Source organism: Lissotriton vulgaris, chromosome 9 (genome assembly GCF_964263255.1).
Source record: "Lissotriton vulgaris chromosome 9, aLisVul1.2, whole genome shotgun sequence".
NCBI lineage: Eukaryota > Metazoa > Chordata > Amphibia > Caudata > Salamandridae > Lissotriton > Lissotriton vulgaris.
Window position 1 is genome coordinate 555,851,037 of NC_141697.1, and position 20,778 is coordinate 555,871,814.

The window sequence follows — 20,778 nt, forward strand, 5'->3', positions numbered from 1 at the left end:
TTAGCAGGACAGCCGCAACCTGCTGTGGGGTTCTGCGAATCTTGAGGAAAATTGCACACTATCTGTCGATCGAAGCCCGTAAACAGGTTACGATGGCCCTCATATCCTCAAGACTAGATTATTGTAACACGCTATACCTAGGAATCAACAAACAACTTGTTCAACGCCTCCAAACAGTGCAAAATGCAGCCGCAAGGTTTGTTGTTGATGCGCGTAGGTGCTCATCAGGCTCCTCCATCAGAAAAAATCTGCACTGGCTCCCCATGCAGGCCAGGATTGAGTTCAAGGCCTTGTGTCTTACCCATCGTGCCCTGCATGAATCTGGGGCAGAAGACATCAGATCCCTTGTGTCCCTCTATGTCCCTGACAAAGCACTCCGCTCTGCTAACAAAAACCTTCTTGCTGTGCCTAGAATCTCCAAGGCAAGGTGGGGTGGGAGGGCCTTTTTCTCTCTCGTACCAAGGATCTGGAATTCTCTTCCTGTGGTACTTAAGGATCAACCCTCTTATTCTCTCTTTCGGAAGGCCTTGAAGACTTGGCTCTTCGGGAAGGCCTATTTATATCCGGCACTCCTCCTCCCCCTCCACACAGTTCCTTTTTCCATCCACAGCGCCTTGTCGCCCACGGGCTAAGTTGCGCTATACAAGACCCAATTCATTCATTCATTCATCAAGCCATTCTCCAAAGTTCAGGGGCTTCAGCTCTCATAGTTATACCCCTCAATAGCATTGAAGTATTTGTGCTTCAGGTGGCACTGACCCTTGTCCAAACCAGTTCTGGGTGCCTCCATGCCAGTGACACCTCTCTTTCTTTGATTAGTGGGGGTCTGGATTCTCAATCACTCAGCAGAAGAAGAGCCAATTGTTTTATAGCAGCAACCCAGGCCTCTTCACCCCTAAGGACTTCTCCACCCCCTACACTCCAGATGCAGGCCAGCCTTTTGCTGTCTCACCTCCTCCTCTGGGTCAAGACATTCCCCAGATCCTATTGTGTTCAAATCCAGACAGTCAATCCACAGTCAGGCAGAGACACACAGAAATGTTAGAGCACAAAACTCACCTTCATAAAAGATGTGTTATTACATTGTGAGTTCAGGCATACTAAACTTCATCTTTACATCTCAAGCCCTCGGGAAGAAAGGCTGGAAAACATATTACATAGCCTTCCCATTCTATCCTATGGGCAAGATGGCCTTTCAACAGTGAAAAACGAAATGGACGTTATCAGGACGACACACACCTTAGTACATTTCCTACCTTTCACATGCACTGCATCCTGTCCAGGGGGTACCCTAGACCTACCATAGGGGTGTCTGATGTACACAGAAAGGGAAGGGTAAGGTCTGGCAAGTGAATGCACTTGACAGAACATGGCAGTTTAACAAACTGCACGCATACCCTGCAAGGGCAGGCCTGTGTTCCCTTTTTGAGGCTACTTGTTTGGCTGGCACAAATAGTACTGCAGGCCCACTAGTAGCAGTTGCATTACCAGCCCTAGCACACATAGTGCACTTTACAAGAGTCTTCACTTAGCAAGGCAAACATACCAATCATGGACAACCAATTACCATTACTTTATACAGGGAACACTTACACTTTGACACTGTTTAGCAGTGGCAAAGTGTCCAAAGCATCTAAGTTGGCAACACTATGTCAGAAAAAGGTCTAGGGGGAAACCAAAAAGTGTAGTGACTTTAGCCAAAAGGGCCAAGTCCTACAGCGACAAAGCAGTGCTCAGTTTAGTGCCTATCACTCAGGGGCCCACAAAAGCACTAAACTTGGGTTTCTTGGGAAAAGTGTAGTCACCATGCTGCTTGATGAGGAGATGAGAGTAGCCCAATACTCTTGCAGTTTGGGACATGCCCTTGCCATATGCAGATAAACATGCGACACTTCTTACAATCTATTTGACTATTAAGGGTACATTTGACAATGCTCTCTGGGATGTGATAGTATTGATGGAGAAATTTGAATTGTAATAGCTTGTGTCTGTAAGTGAAAGGCATATGTTTAACTTGTACACAACAATATTGACACAATGTATCTGTGATTGTTACTTCCAGTTCACCCTCCCAATCTAGCTTACGTTTTTGAGTAGTGCAAGAGCCATGTGCTGTTATGTTTGAGAACAAAAAGGAAATAGATTTACCCACATTGGCTCGTTGTATATACTCAGTAAGTAGTATAAATTCTTTAGGGGGGATTAGGAACTGTAGGAAAGCGGTTTTGGCTGCAGAACATACCCAATGATAGCAAAGGATGCTCAACGGGGTATCACCACCAACTATTCCCAGTTTCTGGAGTATAGTCTTTGCTGCAAGATCATGAGTTAAGGAGGAGTAATGGGTACTCTATAGCTATCCTCTCTGGAGCATCAGTCATGGAGAATATCTTGGATGTTTCCCAGTTTTATTCCAGAGAATCCCTCAAACAATATCAACTCTCTGATTACAAGCACAGGGTTAGTGTTTGAGTTCTGCACATATAGAATGATACAGTCAGCATAAAAGGAGACTATAAGTGATTAGCCACCAGTTCTGAGTCCCGGATGTATGTATCATTCCTTAAGAAAGCATGCCAGAGGTTAGGGGACAACAGACAGCCCTGTCATACACCTCTAGTATTCCGCTCTGAGTTGTGCTTGTTGACGTAAAGTCTTGCGCTTGAATTTGTATAAAGCAACATAACCATTTTCGAAAACTAAGTACTGGAGTCCATGCGCCGAAGTACCTCATGCATAAAAGACCATGCATGTGAGCAAGATGCCTTTTCATTTTGAGTATTATTGCCATGGTGGAGAGGTGCAGATCTATGAGGTGAAGCAGGGCCATCAGTGTGCAGAGGCATCGGGCTGTGGATTGTTTAGGTATAAAACCCGACTGGCCAGGCAATGCCAGAAACTGCATATTTGACTGTAGATAATGCACCTGCTTTTTTTGCTTAGACTATGCTATCTGCATTTGAGAAGCGATAAAGTTAATAGAAAGCATATTGTGTCGGGTCTTTGCTTGGTTTTGATAAAGCAGTAATATTGGCCTGTATCATCGAGGCCTGAAGCTGCCCCTTGAGAATAGCCTGTTTATAAACATCTAGTAATCTGGGTTCTAATTCTTAGATGTGCTCGTTATAAAATTCAATAGGTAGGTTATTGCCCCCAGGGTCTTTCCTGCTAGCTAGAGCCCTAGTCACGCTCTTAAAATCTTCCAGAGTCAGTAACGTATTTAGCTACCCAATGCTATTTCCTCAAGCTAGGTCGCAACGTTATTCAGGGACCACGGGGTCCTGGTTGTGTGCAAGCTACGATAATGCAACGTAAATTCCCCAATAATAGCAAGGGTGTGGAGGAAAGTGAGCTATCCTCTGTCTGCACTCAAGGGATGGGGTTCTGAGCTGCACAAGACCAAACCACTCAGGCTGCAATTCGCCCTGGTCTATCCCCCTCACCAAACTGTTTCACATGTACTCGTTTTCTGAGATAGGGGACCTCCTGTTCCGCTGCCTCTTTGAACTCTTCAAGAGTGGTGTGGAGTTTATGTAATGTGGCTTGAGCTTTCATGCCAGCATATTCCAACTCTATTGTCTTGAGACTGAGTTTCAGGCAATCCAGCGTGCCACTCAAGGACCTAAGAATGCCTGCTTCTTTAGAGATATATTCCCCATATTGTGCCTTGAAGGCCTCCCATAGGGTGCCAGCCCTCAATACTGAATGTGTGTTAACCCCCTGGCTGCGGCCGGAATTCTGCGCCTGTGCGGCCCATTCCAATCGCGGGCGTGGTCATGACGGCTCCCGGCTGTCATCAGCACACGCCTACCGTAACTGATGACGACCGGGAGCCGTCATCACCACCGATGGGGTTAATAGAAAAGTATTCTAATAGGTCTACATGCATCTCTGCTCAGAACTCTGGATCCCTCAGCTCTGATCCCTTCAGGTGTCATGCATCGAAGGGTGGAGGCACTGAGGGGGTCTCTCGTAATCAGTACCACTGGTGAGTGGTCAGACAGTGTCTGAGATAGGATATGGAATTCACAGGTTTTAGTCAGAAAGTTCTACAAGACCAGACACTTGTTGATGCATGATGCTGTGTCATGCACTGATGATTAAAATGTCTATTCAGCTGTACCAAGATGCAAGGTGGCCTTGAGTGGCTTCGTAAATCTCATTCTAGGTTTTGCGTCACCTTGCATTGCAATGCATTGCTAAAGGGCAGCACAAAATATTGATAAATATGGGCCAAAGGGTGGGGACTTGAAAGATCAAAAAACAGTTTGCCATGAGCGTTTGTTGGCACACTGGAAATGATCAGAGATGTCCCCTGTAGTAGCTTCCTGGTAGCTTCCTTACCAGGAAATCAGAACTGCACATCCCTAAATATCATGGGGTGTAGAGGAAGTGGTTTCACAACAGAAGATAATGGTTTCCTCTAGTGGGAAAAACGAGAAAAAAAGTGTATTTCTCAGGGGGGCATCGTTACCCAATGCGGAGTTATACTGTGGGTACAGCCCCGCATTGGGGAAAGAGTTGTGTTTTATCACTTCTCAAAACTCGCAAATCCACACCTGTGCTTAGGAATAACTGTTCAGGTGTAGATTTACAATTATTTTTTGCCAATCGTTCACAATAAGCTTAAGGTACTGAAATGGTACATCTCCAAGGGTTGTGACTAAGGACCGGCTTTAGGGCAGTACGACTGGTGCGGCCGCACTGGGCGCCGACCTGTGGAGGGGGCACTTTTTTGAGTAATAACTTATGAGTAATGACTTATGATTGGAGAGATGAGGGGCACTTTTGCCTGGTGGTATTAGCAAATCCGAGGAGGCAGTCATGGGGTGTGGGGGCACCAAAAATGATTGTCGCACCGGGCATCGCCAGCGCTAAAGCCAACCCTGGTTAAGACACAAGGAGGGCGGAGAGAATGAGAACTATGTGAAAGTGACCATCAATTCAATGCAGGGGGAGTCATGCATAGGACAGGGTGGGACTACAGTAAGAGTTGAGCAAAAAGATTCTACTGCTGGCCTATGAGGGCCACTTGCCCCAGTTCCACGTTTACTCAAAGGACTGCTTTTTGGCTCGCATATCTTCGGTTACGTCCACTCTCGCCCTCTCGCCGTCAGAGTCGCACCCTAAAGAAAAGAAGCATGTTCTAGAAAGACGCAAGGTGTACTGCGTTTGCGCACTGGACAGTTTCTGAGGTTTTACGCAAGCTGAAATGTATTACATTCTAGGATGTCATGTGACTTAGAGTACACAAGTGAATAAACGGGAAGAAAGTGAAGTAGAGGACAGTTTTGTAATATATTTTAAGGTATTGGAGAAAAAAATTATGTTGTAGGTTTATTAATACATTAATAAACACTGCACTATAGGAGGGGGACAATAGATACACATTTATTTCAATGCCTTATTTCCATATGGCGTGCAAAATATGCACGCTGCCCGGACCCAGCTCTGCGTGGCACAGCCGTTGAATCCTCTGTGATATTTCTCCCCCAGTTCTTTCCCTCGTGCCTGCTCACCATACTGATCCACGTTGATGTAAATAATGTTTCTTCTTCACATTACCTGGTTCCAGAGAAGTGTCATCAGATGGTCTTATTTCCAACTCCGCACTTTTCTTGTTTGCAGCCTTTATTCCTAATATGTTGTGTGTTTAACATGGAGATAAGAAGCATGAAGAGACAGGAACGCGTTCGCTGTCACTTTAGAAAAGGATCAAAAATCAAGGTGGCTATATGAAAAATGAGTGCAACTGACAACACTAGGCAGAGTGAACTTGCAGTTTCACTATTTTCCCATTGTGGGTGAGCCCCTAGTGCCATGCCTGTGCGGTGCTATTGGATGGCACACCAGTCTCAGTCTCAGTCTCAGTCTCTCTCTCTCTCTCTCTCTCTCTCTCTCTCTCTCTCTCTCTCTCTCTCTCTCATAAGGACCAGCTTTAATCAGGTGTTTTCCCTGATGGACAAACAGTCGCACCTGTTAAAGGAGGGCTTTTCCCCTCACTTCGGTGGGTACAGCAAGAAGTCGTAAATTTCCATCTAAGGACCAGTGTCCTACTGATTTTTAGTTTCCTTTCCAGTGTGTACTTGAACATGTCCAACATGTTAAGTGGGCTTTTACGTATTGCTCTAAAAATCTTTTTTATCATGGTCGTCCAGAAACCACCCTTTCCAAATTTGGGCTTCCTTTGCACTAAAAAAGTTGGTTTTAAAAAAGTACAACAATCTATATTTTTAAACAATAAATACCATCATGTCATTTGTTTGCGGCGTTCTGTTTTCTAGCCTATGTCCCGAATCACATGGGCACTACTCACAACTATACCATCTAATTCAGAACCTCCAGCCTTAGAAATGATGACAGTATGAGTTGCATAGTGAAAAGTTACAAAGCTGAGGGAAGGGAAATTGTTGTTTATTGAGTTATTAATGTCATCAACAATTTTTGACTAGCTCACCTTTTGTCTCCTCTTTCTCTTGCAGGTGACATCGTCTGGCTGTGGAACTCAGCTTTTTTCTGGACCCTAATTCCAGCCCAAAGAAGGCCTGTGAGACGTAGCTCCATGTGGCTTCTACATCAGGATGGCTTCCTAGAGCACGATCTCAAGAGCACCTGGCCTCCCACCATGAATGCGTCAGTTGCCCCAAACGCCACAGACCCACCAGATCCACTTGGAGGCCATGACATCTGGGAGGTGGTACTGATTGTTTTGACGACTGGTATCCTCTCCTTGGTCACCATCATTGGCAACCTGATGGTGATGGTGGCCTTTAAGGTTAACAGCGATTTGAAGACAGTCAACAACTACTTCCTGCTGAGCCTGGCCTGTGCTGATCTGATCATTGGAGCCCTTTCCATGAACCTCTACACTATGTATATTATCATGGGGTACTGGCCTTTAGGGAGTGTGTTCTGTGACCTCTATCTTGCTTTGGACTATGTGGCCAGTAATGCTTCCGTCATGAACCTCTTGGTCATCAGTTTTGATCGTTACTTCTCTATAACGCGGCCTTTAACTTACAGAGCAAAAAGGACTCCAAAGAGGGCAGCCATAATGATCGGTATGGCGTGGACCATCTCTTTCGTCTTGTGGGCACCCGCCATCTTGTTCTGGCAGTACATAGTTGGAGAGCGAACAGTTGGCCCAGGAAAGTGTTACATTCAGTTCTTGTCAGAACCGATCATTACATTTGGCACTGCCATTGCTGCATTCTACCTGCCAGTCACTATAATGTCAATACTTTACTGGAGGATCTACCGGGAAACAGAAAATCGCACCAAGGAACTTGCGGCTCTAACGGGCTCGGAGACAGCCAGCATTGTTCAGCCAGCCATGAACAGCTTTAGAAGTACAAGCAGCTCTGATCAATCTCAGGCAGTGGAGACACCAGCCGCCACACTACAAAGGCCGAGGGTTTGCTGCTTTCCAAACTGGAAACAAAGCCGGTTGGCTGAGAAAACTCAACAGGAGAACAGTAGCAATGGGAGCTGGAATAACACTGAAGAAGGCGGTTCTGCTGACTCCTTGACTTCTTCAGAGGGAGAGGACCAGCCATTTGAAATGAAGAGCATTTGCTCGGTTGTGATCAAGTTGCCCATGATCAATTCTGTGGTTCGTTCGCCCAATACAGCCAGTTCTGACGGGTCAAGTGAAACTTTAGATAAAGGCAGCCCTCGGCAGGCCAGGGCCATGCTGATGAATTCCTCTAACAACACAAGCGGGAATAATACCTGTGCTGTCCCAACAGGGACCCCACCAAAAGTCAGCAGTGCTAGGGCCAACAAGCGCCCAATGAAACAAAAGCCACTCACCTTGAACTCTACTGCTATAAAAGATAGGGTGATCCCCAAAGCACAGGCACCAATCACCAAAAACCAGATCAATAAGCGAAAGAGCATCTCCCTGATCAAGGAGAAGAAGGCTGCCAAAACCCTCAGTGCAATCCTGCTGGCATTCATCGTTACATGGACCCCCTACAACATCATGGTGCTTGTGTCCACTTTTTGTGGAGAAGATTGTGTGCCGAATACACTCTGGGAGTTGGGCTACTGGCTCTGCTATGTTAATAGCACTGTCAACCCCATGTGTTATGCCCTTTGCAACACCTCCTTTCGCAACACCTTCAAGATGTTGCTCCTCTGCCATTGGGACAAGCGGAAATGGAAGACGCACAAGCGGTCGGCCTCCTGCTACAGGACCCCGGCACACTGAGTCTAAAGAGGGAGCTGCAAGTGAATCCTTTTATGGTAAGCTATGGTTCTCTGGTCTATGTTACACTTCTGTAGCAGGCTTACTGCTGCTTGTAATTTCCATGCTTAGGGATTAGCAGGAGAGAAGTAAATTAAATAAAAGTGAAGACAAGTGGCTACAGTTGTGTTCATCCCAGTATTATTGTGTGTCACACCAGTAGATTCCTTACAGTACAAGGACATGTGATCTTTTTGTTCAAAAGAGGAAATGACAGGACTCTCTCTCTCTCTCTCTCTCTCTCTCTCTCTCTCTCTCTCTCTCTCTCTTCTCTCCCTCCCTCCCTCCCTCCCTCTCTGTATTCTCCATTAGAGAGGGAGTGTTAGGAGTCAGAAAAAATTGTCAGAGAAACTCTTATCTGCAAGCGATGATAAAGTGGAGTCCTGCCAGAGTAGCCGCAAATCAGAACACACACATAATAAATGGTATTTTAAAATTAGATGATTATTTATAAATCATATTAATCATAATGATCATGGTTATTGTAAACAACTCAGCAGATAACATGTAAATCCAGGAGAATGTTAGTTAAACCCAATCATATTTAATCACACACCCCGTCCCATTATTCCATTCTGTACTTATTACGTATGAATGTTGTCAGCTATTTAACTTGTATTACTTCACTAAAGTTTAATTATTTCGAGCCAGATATAGTTTCCCTGTACACCCTATGCTGTCATCAGGTCAGCAGTTTGAATTCATCCCGCTAGCATTTCCCTCCAAAAACTATTTTTGTGTCTAACCAGATCCATGCACTGGTACCTTCTATACTTTTATCGATAATGGGGTATTGTGGAGTGAGCAGGGAGGCATTCGTGCTGGGATCCTGTGTACAAATGTTAGAAAGAAACACTTTGGAGATAGAAATGCTTAAAGGTTTATCATGCACAATATCCAGCACCTCAGCCTCCGTCTTGCCTTTTACTTCCCAAACCTCCACCCTTTAAATCACAACATTATCTTCATGTCGTAGGAGTTCAATCCCAGGATTCTACACAAAGAATACCACAAATTTGGGGGCTCTAGGTGGCGCGCGACCAAGATGGCCGCACACCAGTAAGGCTCTCGCCAGACAGGCAGGTAAAATATTCTGCTGGCCCATGCTGGGTTGCTTCATGAACCCCCATTGCAGCGGAACTGGTATCGGAACAGCCGAGGGTCATATCAGCGGAGTCGGACCTGTAGCCGATCTGTGCGCTGCCGGCAGATAACTCGGGACTCCAGTACCTGAGGCCGCACTTGCGCACGGAGGCGGGGTCGCGTCAACTGAAACTACGGCAGACCGCGGACTGGGGAGCGTGAACAGGCCGGATCGAAAGGGCAGCGACTGTGCGGGTGAAGGACGCCGGCGCACAGACGAACCTGCGGGCCACTGGGAAATACACTACTGAGGTGAGGCCCAACTGGGAGAGAGTGATACCACCCCACCGATTACATTCCGGAGGGGGAGAATAACTGATGCGGGAGGCAAGGACGGCCTCCCATGTGGCAGTGCCGATAATCTAGCTAGATATCCAGACACTGGGAAAAACAAAAAGAGAGATACTGGCAGTGAAGGGTATGATCCCGGAGCTGGGGGGCCCGCTAGGATGATCACGCAGTACGGGACAGCATAGCGGATTTACAGGGGTAAAGAGCGGACACTGCTGCATGTAATACATTGAGGGACCCCGCAGGCGCCCTTTTCCCCTCACCAGATGAGACTGTTACCTGCTGTACACAAGTCCACTGCAGAGGTAGGGCCTGGTTAATAAAAGCCTTCCTACACTCGGTGGGTGAGATCTGTATAATTACTGTCCCTCAGCATTGCTGTTAGAGCTAAACTACGCTCCCCCCCAGCAAAGAACTGAGAGCCAGTCAGGCGGCGGCTATTTTACGACACTGCCAGGCCAGCAAGAGGACCATACTCCAGGAGACGTCAGAGACATATTGCATCCCCACTACCATAAGCTCAGCTGACATCCAGTAAACACCATGGGCAGAACGGAGGCGAAACAAACAAAGGTACCTTTTGAGTCACGCAAGGCGTCCAAAACTGGTTCAGCAGATAATGCAGACTCGGACACTGCCAATGACCAGGAGGAGGACTGGAAGGCACTCTTGCTCAGTATGAAAACCACCGGTCCCTATCTGCACACCCACCTCCAGGGGCACCCCCAAGCCCAGTGATAGTAAGATTCCTAAACTATCGAGATCGGGATACCGCCCTACGCCTAGCCAGAGAGAAGAAGCAAGTCTACTATGAGAATGCCACTCTAGCCTTCTATCCGGACTTTACACAAAATGTGCACGAGACGAGGGGCAAATATGCTGTGGTAAAGAAGAAACTTCAGACTCAAGGCATCCCATATGCGATGCTTTATCCTGCAAAACTCTGCATTACGCATTTCAGCAGGCAGCATTTTTTTCAAAACCGAAAACAAGCAGAGGAGTACCTTGAGCGACACGGTCGGATGTCTCCTGTAGAGACTGATACCAGAACGCGGCCCAGATCCCAATCACCAACGTCGGCTCCAGACTCCGCTTACCGTCAGAATGTCAGGTTTGATAGCGCAATTACAACCCCTGAAGTCTGTGAAAATGTGAAACTAACCGATGAACTACAAACTAAATAGTGAGACTGACCATTCACCCCCCTGACACTCACCCTCCTCCCACGAGCGCTACAGGTCTGACGGAGACCTAGTGGCAAGTGGGTGCGAATATGGAGGGGGGAAGGCAAGTGGTGGGCCTCTAGCGTTCACCCGAGTGGGAGATCCCCCGTAGTATTTCCTATACGTTTTGTTGAGAAAGTTTGGACTTATTTCATTTGAGTTAGAATAGGGAGGGTATCAATGCCCGACATGTTGGGGATGTCGGTGTGGGAAGGGGTGGGGGGTCCTTGCCTTGTAATATCAGTAACAATTCTACTTGCTAACACTCACACCACAGAAGCACAATCAGCAATCCTAACAGGGACAACATAATAGACAACCCTGATACATCGACTGCAGACCATAAAATAGCAGTCTTGTCATGAAATGTCCGGGGGCTGAATAACCCGCGGACGAAGAGGCAGGTTATAGGCTATCTAGAAAGACACCACATTAGCATTGCTCTACTGCAGAAGACACACCTAGACCCCGCAGCCAAGCTCCTATTTGCGGCTAGGTGGGCCACGCACCAATGCTTTTCATCCTTTTCTACGTACTCTAGAGGTGTGGCTATCCTCATCAGACGTACTGTGACCTTTATACTGGGAGGGACTGAGGTAGACTCGCAGGGACGATTCTGTCTGATGTGGGGCGACTAGCCTCACATGATACCACAATAGTAAACTACTATGGCCCTAACGTGGATGACCCACAAACCCTATCTGTATTGTGGAGTAAGATTCAGACCCTTGGTTCCACTAACTTGATATGGGGAGGGGTTTAACACGACCATGAGCCCGCAGATGGATAGATCCCAAGCCACTACACAGCGCTGCACAAAATGCTAGCAGACTTGGCAACCACCAACTATCTTTTGGATACATGGCGATACAGACCCCCGACACAAAAAGAAGGCACCCATTACTCGTCAGTTCACTCCACGTGGGCTAGGCTGGATTATATATTTGTATCAGTAGGAATGGCACACTGGGTATGGATGGCCACCCACCTGGCACGTACATACTCTGATCATTCGCCAGTCAAGCTGGTGTTACAGCCACCAGCAGATCAGGCCGCGTACGCCCGATGGCGACTCAGCCCAGCTCACCTCCTAGACATGGTGTTCAGGTCAGACATTGAACAAGAAATCCGGAACTTTTTTACACGAATGTCGAGTCTGTACCGAGACTTTCCACGGTTTGGGAAGCTTTTAAAGTCACAGTCAGAGGGTGGTGTATCTCCAAGGGCGGAGGGATTCTAAAAGACATCCGTGGGGAGCTTAGCCGGTTGGAGAACGATATCAAACAACTAGAGAGAGAACTAACTGACACAGGAGGGAGAGAGACAACTAGCGATGACTTACGGACTAAATTGACAAAATACACAGAAACAGCGGCCCGCGAGTGTAAATTTTGGGGGAAATATCACGTAGCAAGGGTATATGGGGAAGGTGACCGCCAGGGGAGAATCTTTGCAAATTTGGTTCGACCACCTAAGTTTTCTAACTACATAGCTGAGATCCAAGATTCGAAGGGAGACTTACACAGAAACCTCCCAGATCAATTATGCACATTTGAAGAATATTATAAAAATGTGTACACTATAAACAGGGGGCAACCGCTTGACCTTCCTCAATATTTTGAGGACACGGCCTTAGCCTGGCTCAGAAATATCCAACAGAAATGACTGAGTGCCGAAATTGAGCTAGATTAATTTACCGAGGCCATCATTCAAATCAAAACAGGGTGAGCGCCAGGGTCGGATGGCCCATCCATAGAATTTTATAAGACCTATGTTGAGCAACTAGCACCCATATTGAAGGAGGTATTTTATGAAGCCAGGGAAGAGGGTACGCTCAAATAGTCTCCCTACTCAAACTGGATAAGCCCCCACAATATTGTGAATCATATCGTCCCCTTTCACTGATTAACTGTGACAGGAAGATCCTAGCAAAAGTGCTCTCCAATCGCCTAAACCTTCTAATGGAGAGACTGGTCCTGCCGGATCAGTCGGGATTCATCCCCAACCGAGCTACATCGCATAACCTCAGAACATTGCTGGCGGTTCTCCAAGACACTGACCCCAAAAGCTCAGCGGTGGCGGTATTCCTTGATGCCACCAAGGCATTTGATTCGGTGGAGTGGGACTATCTGCGAGGCACCCTGAAATATATAGGAATCCCCCCTGCATTCCTAGGATGGGTGGAACTACTGTACACGCAGCCGATAGCCACAGTGTTATTAATTGGGACCAGATCCAAAAGTTTTGCCATCTCCAGAGGCACAAGGCAGGTTTACCCGTCTCCCCCATCCTGTTCACTTTGGCGATAGAATCCCTAGCTGCAAAAATAAAAGTTTTGCCATCTCCAGAGGCACAAGGCAGGTTTACCCCTCTCCTCCATCCTGTTCACTTTGGCGATAGAACCTCTAGCTGAAAAAATAAGGTAACATCATAAGGATAGAGGGCTGGTATATCCCTCTAGACAACTCATAATATCACTCTATGCAGATGATATGACACTATACCTAAAAAACCCCAATGACAATTTGAATCCAGTACTACGGGAAATAAACAGATTTGGGGCCATTGCTGCCATACAGATAAACTGGGCCAAATCGGCTATATTCCCATTAATGGACTCAACTAAACCACACCAACTAGATTATCCCTTAGCTTGGAAATGTGACGAGGATAAATACCTGGGAATAAACGTTACTAGGGACAAAGGAGAATTGATGCGTAACAACTATGGAACCACAATCGACAAGGTGACGTATACCATCACTAGACGGCTAACGCTACCCCTCTCCATGGCCGGCCGCATATCCCTAGTCAAAACGGTTCTCCTACCCAAATTTCTTTACTTATTTATTAACATACCGTACCACCCGGGGCGATTCTTTTTCAAGACATTAGCGACGCAGGTGACCCAACTGATCTGGGGGATGGCAGGCGAGATTAAGTCTTACCATGCTAATGCTGCCTTATGCTCCAGGGGGGTTTGAAGTGCCTAATTTTGAATACAAGTATTACTGCGTGCAAGCACACTTTGCTGTCTACTGGTTCCACCCCCCCCCTCCACATGCCACATTTAGCGGTAGAAGATGGTTACATGAACCCTGTTCCTCCCTTGGTATACCTGTTAATGCCAAGTGGGGCCCGGATACGTGACCCATCCATGGTCGACTGCACTGTCACGGCCTGGAAAAAGATTGCTGCTAAACAAGAAGCCCCAATGATGTACCCCCCCCCCCCAAAAAAAATGCCTCTGATCCGGCACCCAGCACTTCAAGTCACTTCTGAGGGAATAAGTAGGCGTATGTTAGAACAGCTAAAATACAGAGTATTTGGGGCTCTTTATCTGGCAGGTACATTCCGGACTAGAGAACAATTTTTTGGCACACACGACCCCACCACCATGGAGCTCTTCATGTATACAAGGCTTCGAAAAGGCATGAAAGCTGCCACCCCCACATACCCCCTAGAGCCATGTACATTACAGCCACCGCATGCACTGTTACAACGGGCCCCCATAGACGTGTTACCTCGCTCTTATACGAAATACTAAAACTGCAACACAGGGAAGGGGCATATTTTTATCATTTGGCATGGCAGTGTGCACAGATACAAGACTATTGGTCACAGGTGTTCGTGGGCATGTCATGCATGTTGGACAGGCAAATACAACCAGCTCCACTCATAGCACTGCTGGGTTGTACCCAGGATATTGTTATGGTACATAAAAAGTTCCTGGCGCTGGGTTTCCTAATAGCAAAGCGCAGAATTGCATGCAAATGGGAACGAGGGTGAGCCCCCAAATTCAAAGACTGGATTAAAGACTTAACCACATGGCAGGAACAATCACTGTGCTATGCTGAATTGCTCCGCTAACCTCTCACCCCAAAAATATATGGGGCCCTCTAACTACGTATCTCTTCTCTCAAGGAACCGAAGACAGCACGGATCAAGAAGGCTTAGCATCAACGGGCCACCCATGTGTGGAGAAGGGTAGAGTTGATGTGGTACAAGGACAGGAATGCTATAGCACCCTCGGATTCACAATGAGCCTTCCCTTTCACAACACGAACATAGAACGCTGGTACTGGGTGATACAACTTCAGGCCAAATACATAGGTTTGGAATGCATCATGTAACATGTTGTTCATGCTACAAGATGACAGGGCAGGACAGGGAGAGGGGTTTCATTATGAGTTAAGTTACCTCCTTCATGAGAGGTAATGATACACGATGTAACATATGCGTAAATGTTTAATAACAATTCTGTATCACGGTGTTTGATAACGCAATAAAGAAATTGATTTTTTTTAAAAATCCACACATTTCCCCATTACACAAACTTAAACACTAACGATAAAATACTAGAAAGAGAAATACCAATAAAATAGCTTATTAAATGCAAATCTTAACCCCTTGAGTGCTGCCCACCTTCAACGGACGTCGCGTGCACTATCTCGGTAGTCCTGCGCACGGTCGTGGAACGTCGCGGCCCCGCCCGCGCAATACAATTTTCCGCATTAGCACAGTACGTTCAGCGGAGTGGAGGGGTTAAACAAGTGATTTGTAAAGAATATACACAAAATTGCAGAATGAGAATATATACTCTAAATTGAGGAAAAAGCTGTGACATCGGATGATCTTCCTACCATAAGTTAGAAAACATTGGCTTGGTTTAGACTTTGCCAAACAGTACTCAATTCATCAGGATGTTGAAGGACATTACATACGTCAATCTGATGGACTACCATCCACCAAATTCTTATATTACTGCTGGTCATTCCTATACATTGAAAGTAACCACTGTCATAGCGACTCCCTTCAAGATACAAACATTTTGTGGATGACCACACTGGTTTTGATGACAGTTCGCAAAACATTTCACATATTTTCTTCTTGCCAACATTTTCCTCTGGCACTTGCCCTTTGTATCGCTTCCTTCAACACCATGTTAAATCTTTCCATAATACCATTTACCTTGGTATGAGAGATCTTCTTGTGGATCTTGCCTCTCCTCCAGAGGTACTCCTCCATTACTTTCAAAATCCTTTACACACCATCATCCGTTAATCTGTTATTTGGAAAACGTTTTCTCTGGAATAATCGTGCCTCACAAATTTCATTGGTGTTCATCGCAGCAATCTCCAGCCACCTAGAATACAAGTATAACACCACAATTTTACATGTGTCGGAGCCATATAACATGATAGGACACACTACGTCCTCCCAATGTCCTATTGGAAGTGCTATCATCATCATGGGCTGAACTCTACATTTCCAGATCGATCTTATCACTACATAGACATTCTTGCTGTTGCTGTTCTTCCAACATGAAAAAGATCATTCTCTTGCCATTAAAACACATTACTTAATCTCCCTTTCGTTTTTTACATCCCCAGGTGGTTCTCATATGCACAACAACTAGCTGTTCTCTGTTCTCTCAAACTCCCTGGCAGAATCAATCTCATTCAACGCCAGGCCATCTCTGCATGACATGTCCTTGTTCTTCTATCCTTCGTTTATTTTACAAAAAAAGGCCTGTAAAGACTGACGTTTTTTTAATCTCTCTTCTCCTGTCTTCTCCACTTCCTGTCCAATTCCATCAGTAATAACACATAACTTGGACTCGTATCTTCTTCCTCCGCCATTCATTTCTACATCTTCAACAGATATTTGCTTGACTAGCTGAGAAAAGCAATGAGAAGGCAATCCTTTGCCCCCTAAATGAATGTTACCTAAAGTTTATTCTCTTGGATTGAAAATTACAATTTCCTAACTTTGCTGGGATTGCACAATCCCTTTGTCCAAAAGTACTTCCCTTATTGACTTATTGCCTGCTTTAAGTCAAATGTATTGCGCCATAAAAATGTTTTCATTTCCTCACTGCCTGGATAATGCTAAAGCTTCTTTCTCGATAACAGATTAAGGCCCACATGCATCAAGGGTTTTTGGAGTCGCAAACGGTGCGATTCCTTAAAATCGGCCGTTTGCGATTCCAAAATCCATTTTTGGAATGCATCATACATTTTCAGAAATCGCAACATTTTTGCGATTTCTAAAAATGCGATTGCTTTCAAGAAATCGCGAATTTGCGATTTCTTAAAAGTAATGCATGATTAGTTTTAAAATTGCGAATTCGCAATTAGGGTGTCAAATTTACCGAGTGGTTGAACCACGCGGTAAATTTGCAAAGAGTGTTAAAAACGCAGCAAATGCATTTTTTAAACATTCATGTTACGGACACACATGTCCTTAGGACATGTGTGTGTGCAACATGATGCGAAAACAACATTTCATGGGTGCAGGGGGGGTTCATTTGAACCCCCCTCACCACCCTTGAAATGCAATCAGGATTTGCGATTTTCAAAGTGCAAATTCGCAATTCCCATTGATCCCTAAGGGCCTTTTGGCCCATAGGATCAATGTGAATTGCGAATTCGCACTTTGAAAATCGCATAATATTTGCGAGTTGGTAGAAATTGCGCTTTATACCGAATCGCAAATAATTTGCGAAAATATTCATGCATCCCGTTTTGCGAATTCTAAAATGCGGATCGCTATTTTTCGCACTTTAGAACTCGCAAAATCCCGGGATGATGCATGTGGGCCTACATGCATTCTTCCCCTTTCATTCCACTAGATACAAATATAATGTATTTTTATGTGCTGCCTAACCCTTGCAGGTGCACCGTCCTGAAACCTTTTGCACTGGCATCAGTCATGATGAATGATCTCCTGGCTCAAAACTTTGCAAATAAGGTTCATTTTCAAGACTGTATTTTATTGAATAAAATTCCTCTTCACACTCCCTCAACCACTGAAAAACGACTCCCTTCTTTAGTAGTGTCATTACCAAGGACTAAACCAAATCTATATTCACATAGTTTGACAACGTATAGCACTAATCAATTCCTTCTTTGCTTCAATGCTTCCAGTCCATGCCGTGTAGGAACTATTTTTGACATTCCCTATTGCGGTGCCCATTTTCAGAGGCACCGCTGTCGGACTACCAAAAAAAGCCCACCAGACACAAGGAAACTCGTAATCTGGAGGGTGGTGTGCACATGGGTTTGGCGGTGCGGGCAACCAGCTTGGCGGTCCGCTTTCTCACCGCCAAACTCGTAATGAGACCCTATATCATTTAAAAGAATGTCAACATACACAAATATCAGTAAATTTAAAATATCCCAACCCTATCCTTAAACAGTAAATGCACACATTTTGATGTAAAAAATATTGTGGAAAAAATATATAATAAACAACATTGTAAACAAAGTAAAGAAATAACAAATATTGCATACACTTCAAAACTACCGAAACATAACAATTATGGTAACCAAAATATCAAAGAACGATATGAAAATAGGTCCCTATAAAATTTATATAAACAAATAAATAAATAAAACACTACTTAGCATTTACCATAAATAATGCAATAAAATTCAAACTTGTCTCTAACCAACCTAACAAACTGAATTTAAAAACAGAAAAAAATCACAGTATGTTATAAAAAAATGCATAACTACAAATAAAAACATATGTACAATTCAACTATATCTTCATGTATAATGGTAATTATTTAACAATAAAATATTTTTTATTCGAATTAAAAAACATTCCAAAAACCTGTTGTAGTTATTGAAATACAGCAATACATGGTATATATTAAATTAGATACTTAGAAAATATATTAGCAATAAAATGTAGAAATTAAACTGTATAAACATTATATTAATAAGTAGGCTAACAATTCATGCTATAAATGGCTGCAAATTTTTAATGTGCAAAATAAATAAAAAAGCTAACAGTTCATGGCTATCACATTTAGTATTCCCGCCCCAACCATGACCACAAATTGGAAAATGTTGGGCTTTGGAGGTGTGATCAGATTTACTATTTCACAACCAAATGTAACCATATTGGGAAAGTGTTGGGCTTTGAGGGTGGTTCAGATTTACTATTGCAATTTCAAACCTAACCACATTGAGGAAATTGATGGACTTGGGGCAGGATTATATTCCTATTTACATTCCAAACTAAGGGAAAGTGTTGAATCTCGAGGGGGTCCAATTTACTATTCCCACTCAAGCCTTGACCACATTGGGAATGTGCTCAACTTGTGAGAGCTGGTTTCAGATTACCTATTCCAACTCCAAACTCAACCACAATATTGAAAATGTAGGACTGTGGTGTGGGGGTCAACATTTTCAATTCCCACTCAAAACTTAACAACGTGAGGGCTCCAATTGCCAAAAAAATAAACAAATTACAAAATCCCCTTTTTAAAATCAATAAATATATTAAAAACAGTTCAATCCAATTATTTTAATTAAAAAAATAAAATGCAAAATTTCTTTATCAAGGAACAAAAGCCTTAAATAAAATTATATTTTAGAAACTTACTTATTAGAAATAAAAAAATGTTTTTACATTTTTTATGTATTTATAAATTACATATAAAAGATTCAGAATAAATAGTTAAAACTTTAAAAGAAATGTAAATGTTTCATTTATTTAACAAATATATTGCATACATTTAAAATGAAAAACAATAATGAACACAGGAATTTTAAACATAACATACCCTCCACCGTATTCGCCTATAAATCTAAACATACTGCACCTAAAATTATTATACAAAAAAAGTTTTAAAAAATACAATATATTATAAATGAAATGAAATAAAATACACTTTAAAAATTATTTCAGTTACAAAAATATTACACAAAGATATTTTAATATTATTACAAAATATCAAATAAATGATAATCTTAAATGCAATATTGTGACCACAATATTTTTGAAATATGAGTGTAAAAAAAACAATTTGTTAAAAGTGTGTTAAAAATACTATATGTAGACAATCTCGTCCATTAAAGTGGCAAGTACAAGAAATATAGAATTGTGCAAGTATAAATAGGTTCAAACCACATTTGTGCATATAAGCAGCGTCTCATGAGAATGTCGTAGAAATGTATGTGATAATATTCTTTTCACAAATATTTTGTAATAACACCCTTTTTGCCTGTGTCAGATGGAAAACATTTACCAAAATTACCGTTTCCAACCACACAACTGACAAGTGTGTCTCCATCCTGAAAATTATTTTTTATTGACCACAACCATACGCTCCAACAGTAACATTTGCCCTAGAATTTTATCTCCTCCTTGACTTTGCTTTCATCCGAATGTTGTGTCTTGATAAAATAAGTTTCCACGCTACTCCAATTTTCTTTCTTAATTTCATCCACACACTCTGGACTTTGTGTGCATCCTTTAGTAATTAATACAATTATTTTAAAGGTAGGGTCGTCTATCAGCTATAACTGTTCTCTCGTTTCTTTCACACTGCATCCTGAAATGAACTGATTTCTTAGGCTTTATTCCAAGCTATTTCCAAAATTACACGTGAAACCAAGTGTACTTACTTTTAACTTACTTACAACTTTATTGCGAGCACACAGATCCTAAAAAGTATACAGCAAAAAGTCCCAAGAAAATATACACCGAAATATATAAATATACGATGCATAGAATAAAAATTGATAAAAACATTTGTACAAATCCAAAATGACAGGGCCCCTAAAACAGTTTTAAAGGGCATATGTGCAAAGCAGCAATATGTATGGCACAGGATAAGGTGCTTGAAGTTCCCACAAGGACCAAACGGATAGCATTCTGATCTGGCAAAGCGTTCCAAAACACAGTGACTCAGCTACAATATTTTTTACGCCTAATCCAAAGAGCATGCCAGAATCTAGAAAGACCAAACACAATAGGTTGTCTGGTATCAGTACACAAGAGTCTTAAGACCTCTAGATAATGCCCTCGGCCCACCAAGAAGCATAACAGAATAATCCATTTTTTTCATCAACTGGA

The 20,778-nt window shown here is 43.7% G+C and overlaps 1 protein-coding gene across 1 annotated transcript in view; it reads left to right on the top strand.

Moving 5' to 3' along the window:
* The window catches only part of LOC147691773 (muscarinic acetylcholine receptor M1-like), a 250,405-nt gene that overhangs the window by 123,499 nt on the left and 106,128 nt on the right, over positions 1–20,778 (top strand). The window contains exon 2 of the mRNA XM_086938065.1: positions 6,483–8,247. Coding sequence (XP_086794191.1) covers positions 6,483–8,212 — 1,730 coding nt within the window. The 3' untranslated portion in view covers positions 8,213–8,247. The remainder of the gene's footprint in view (positions 1–6,482; positions 8,248–20,778) is intronic.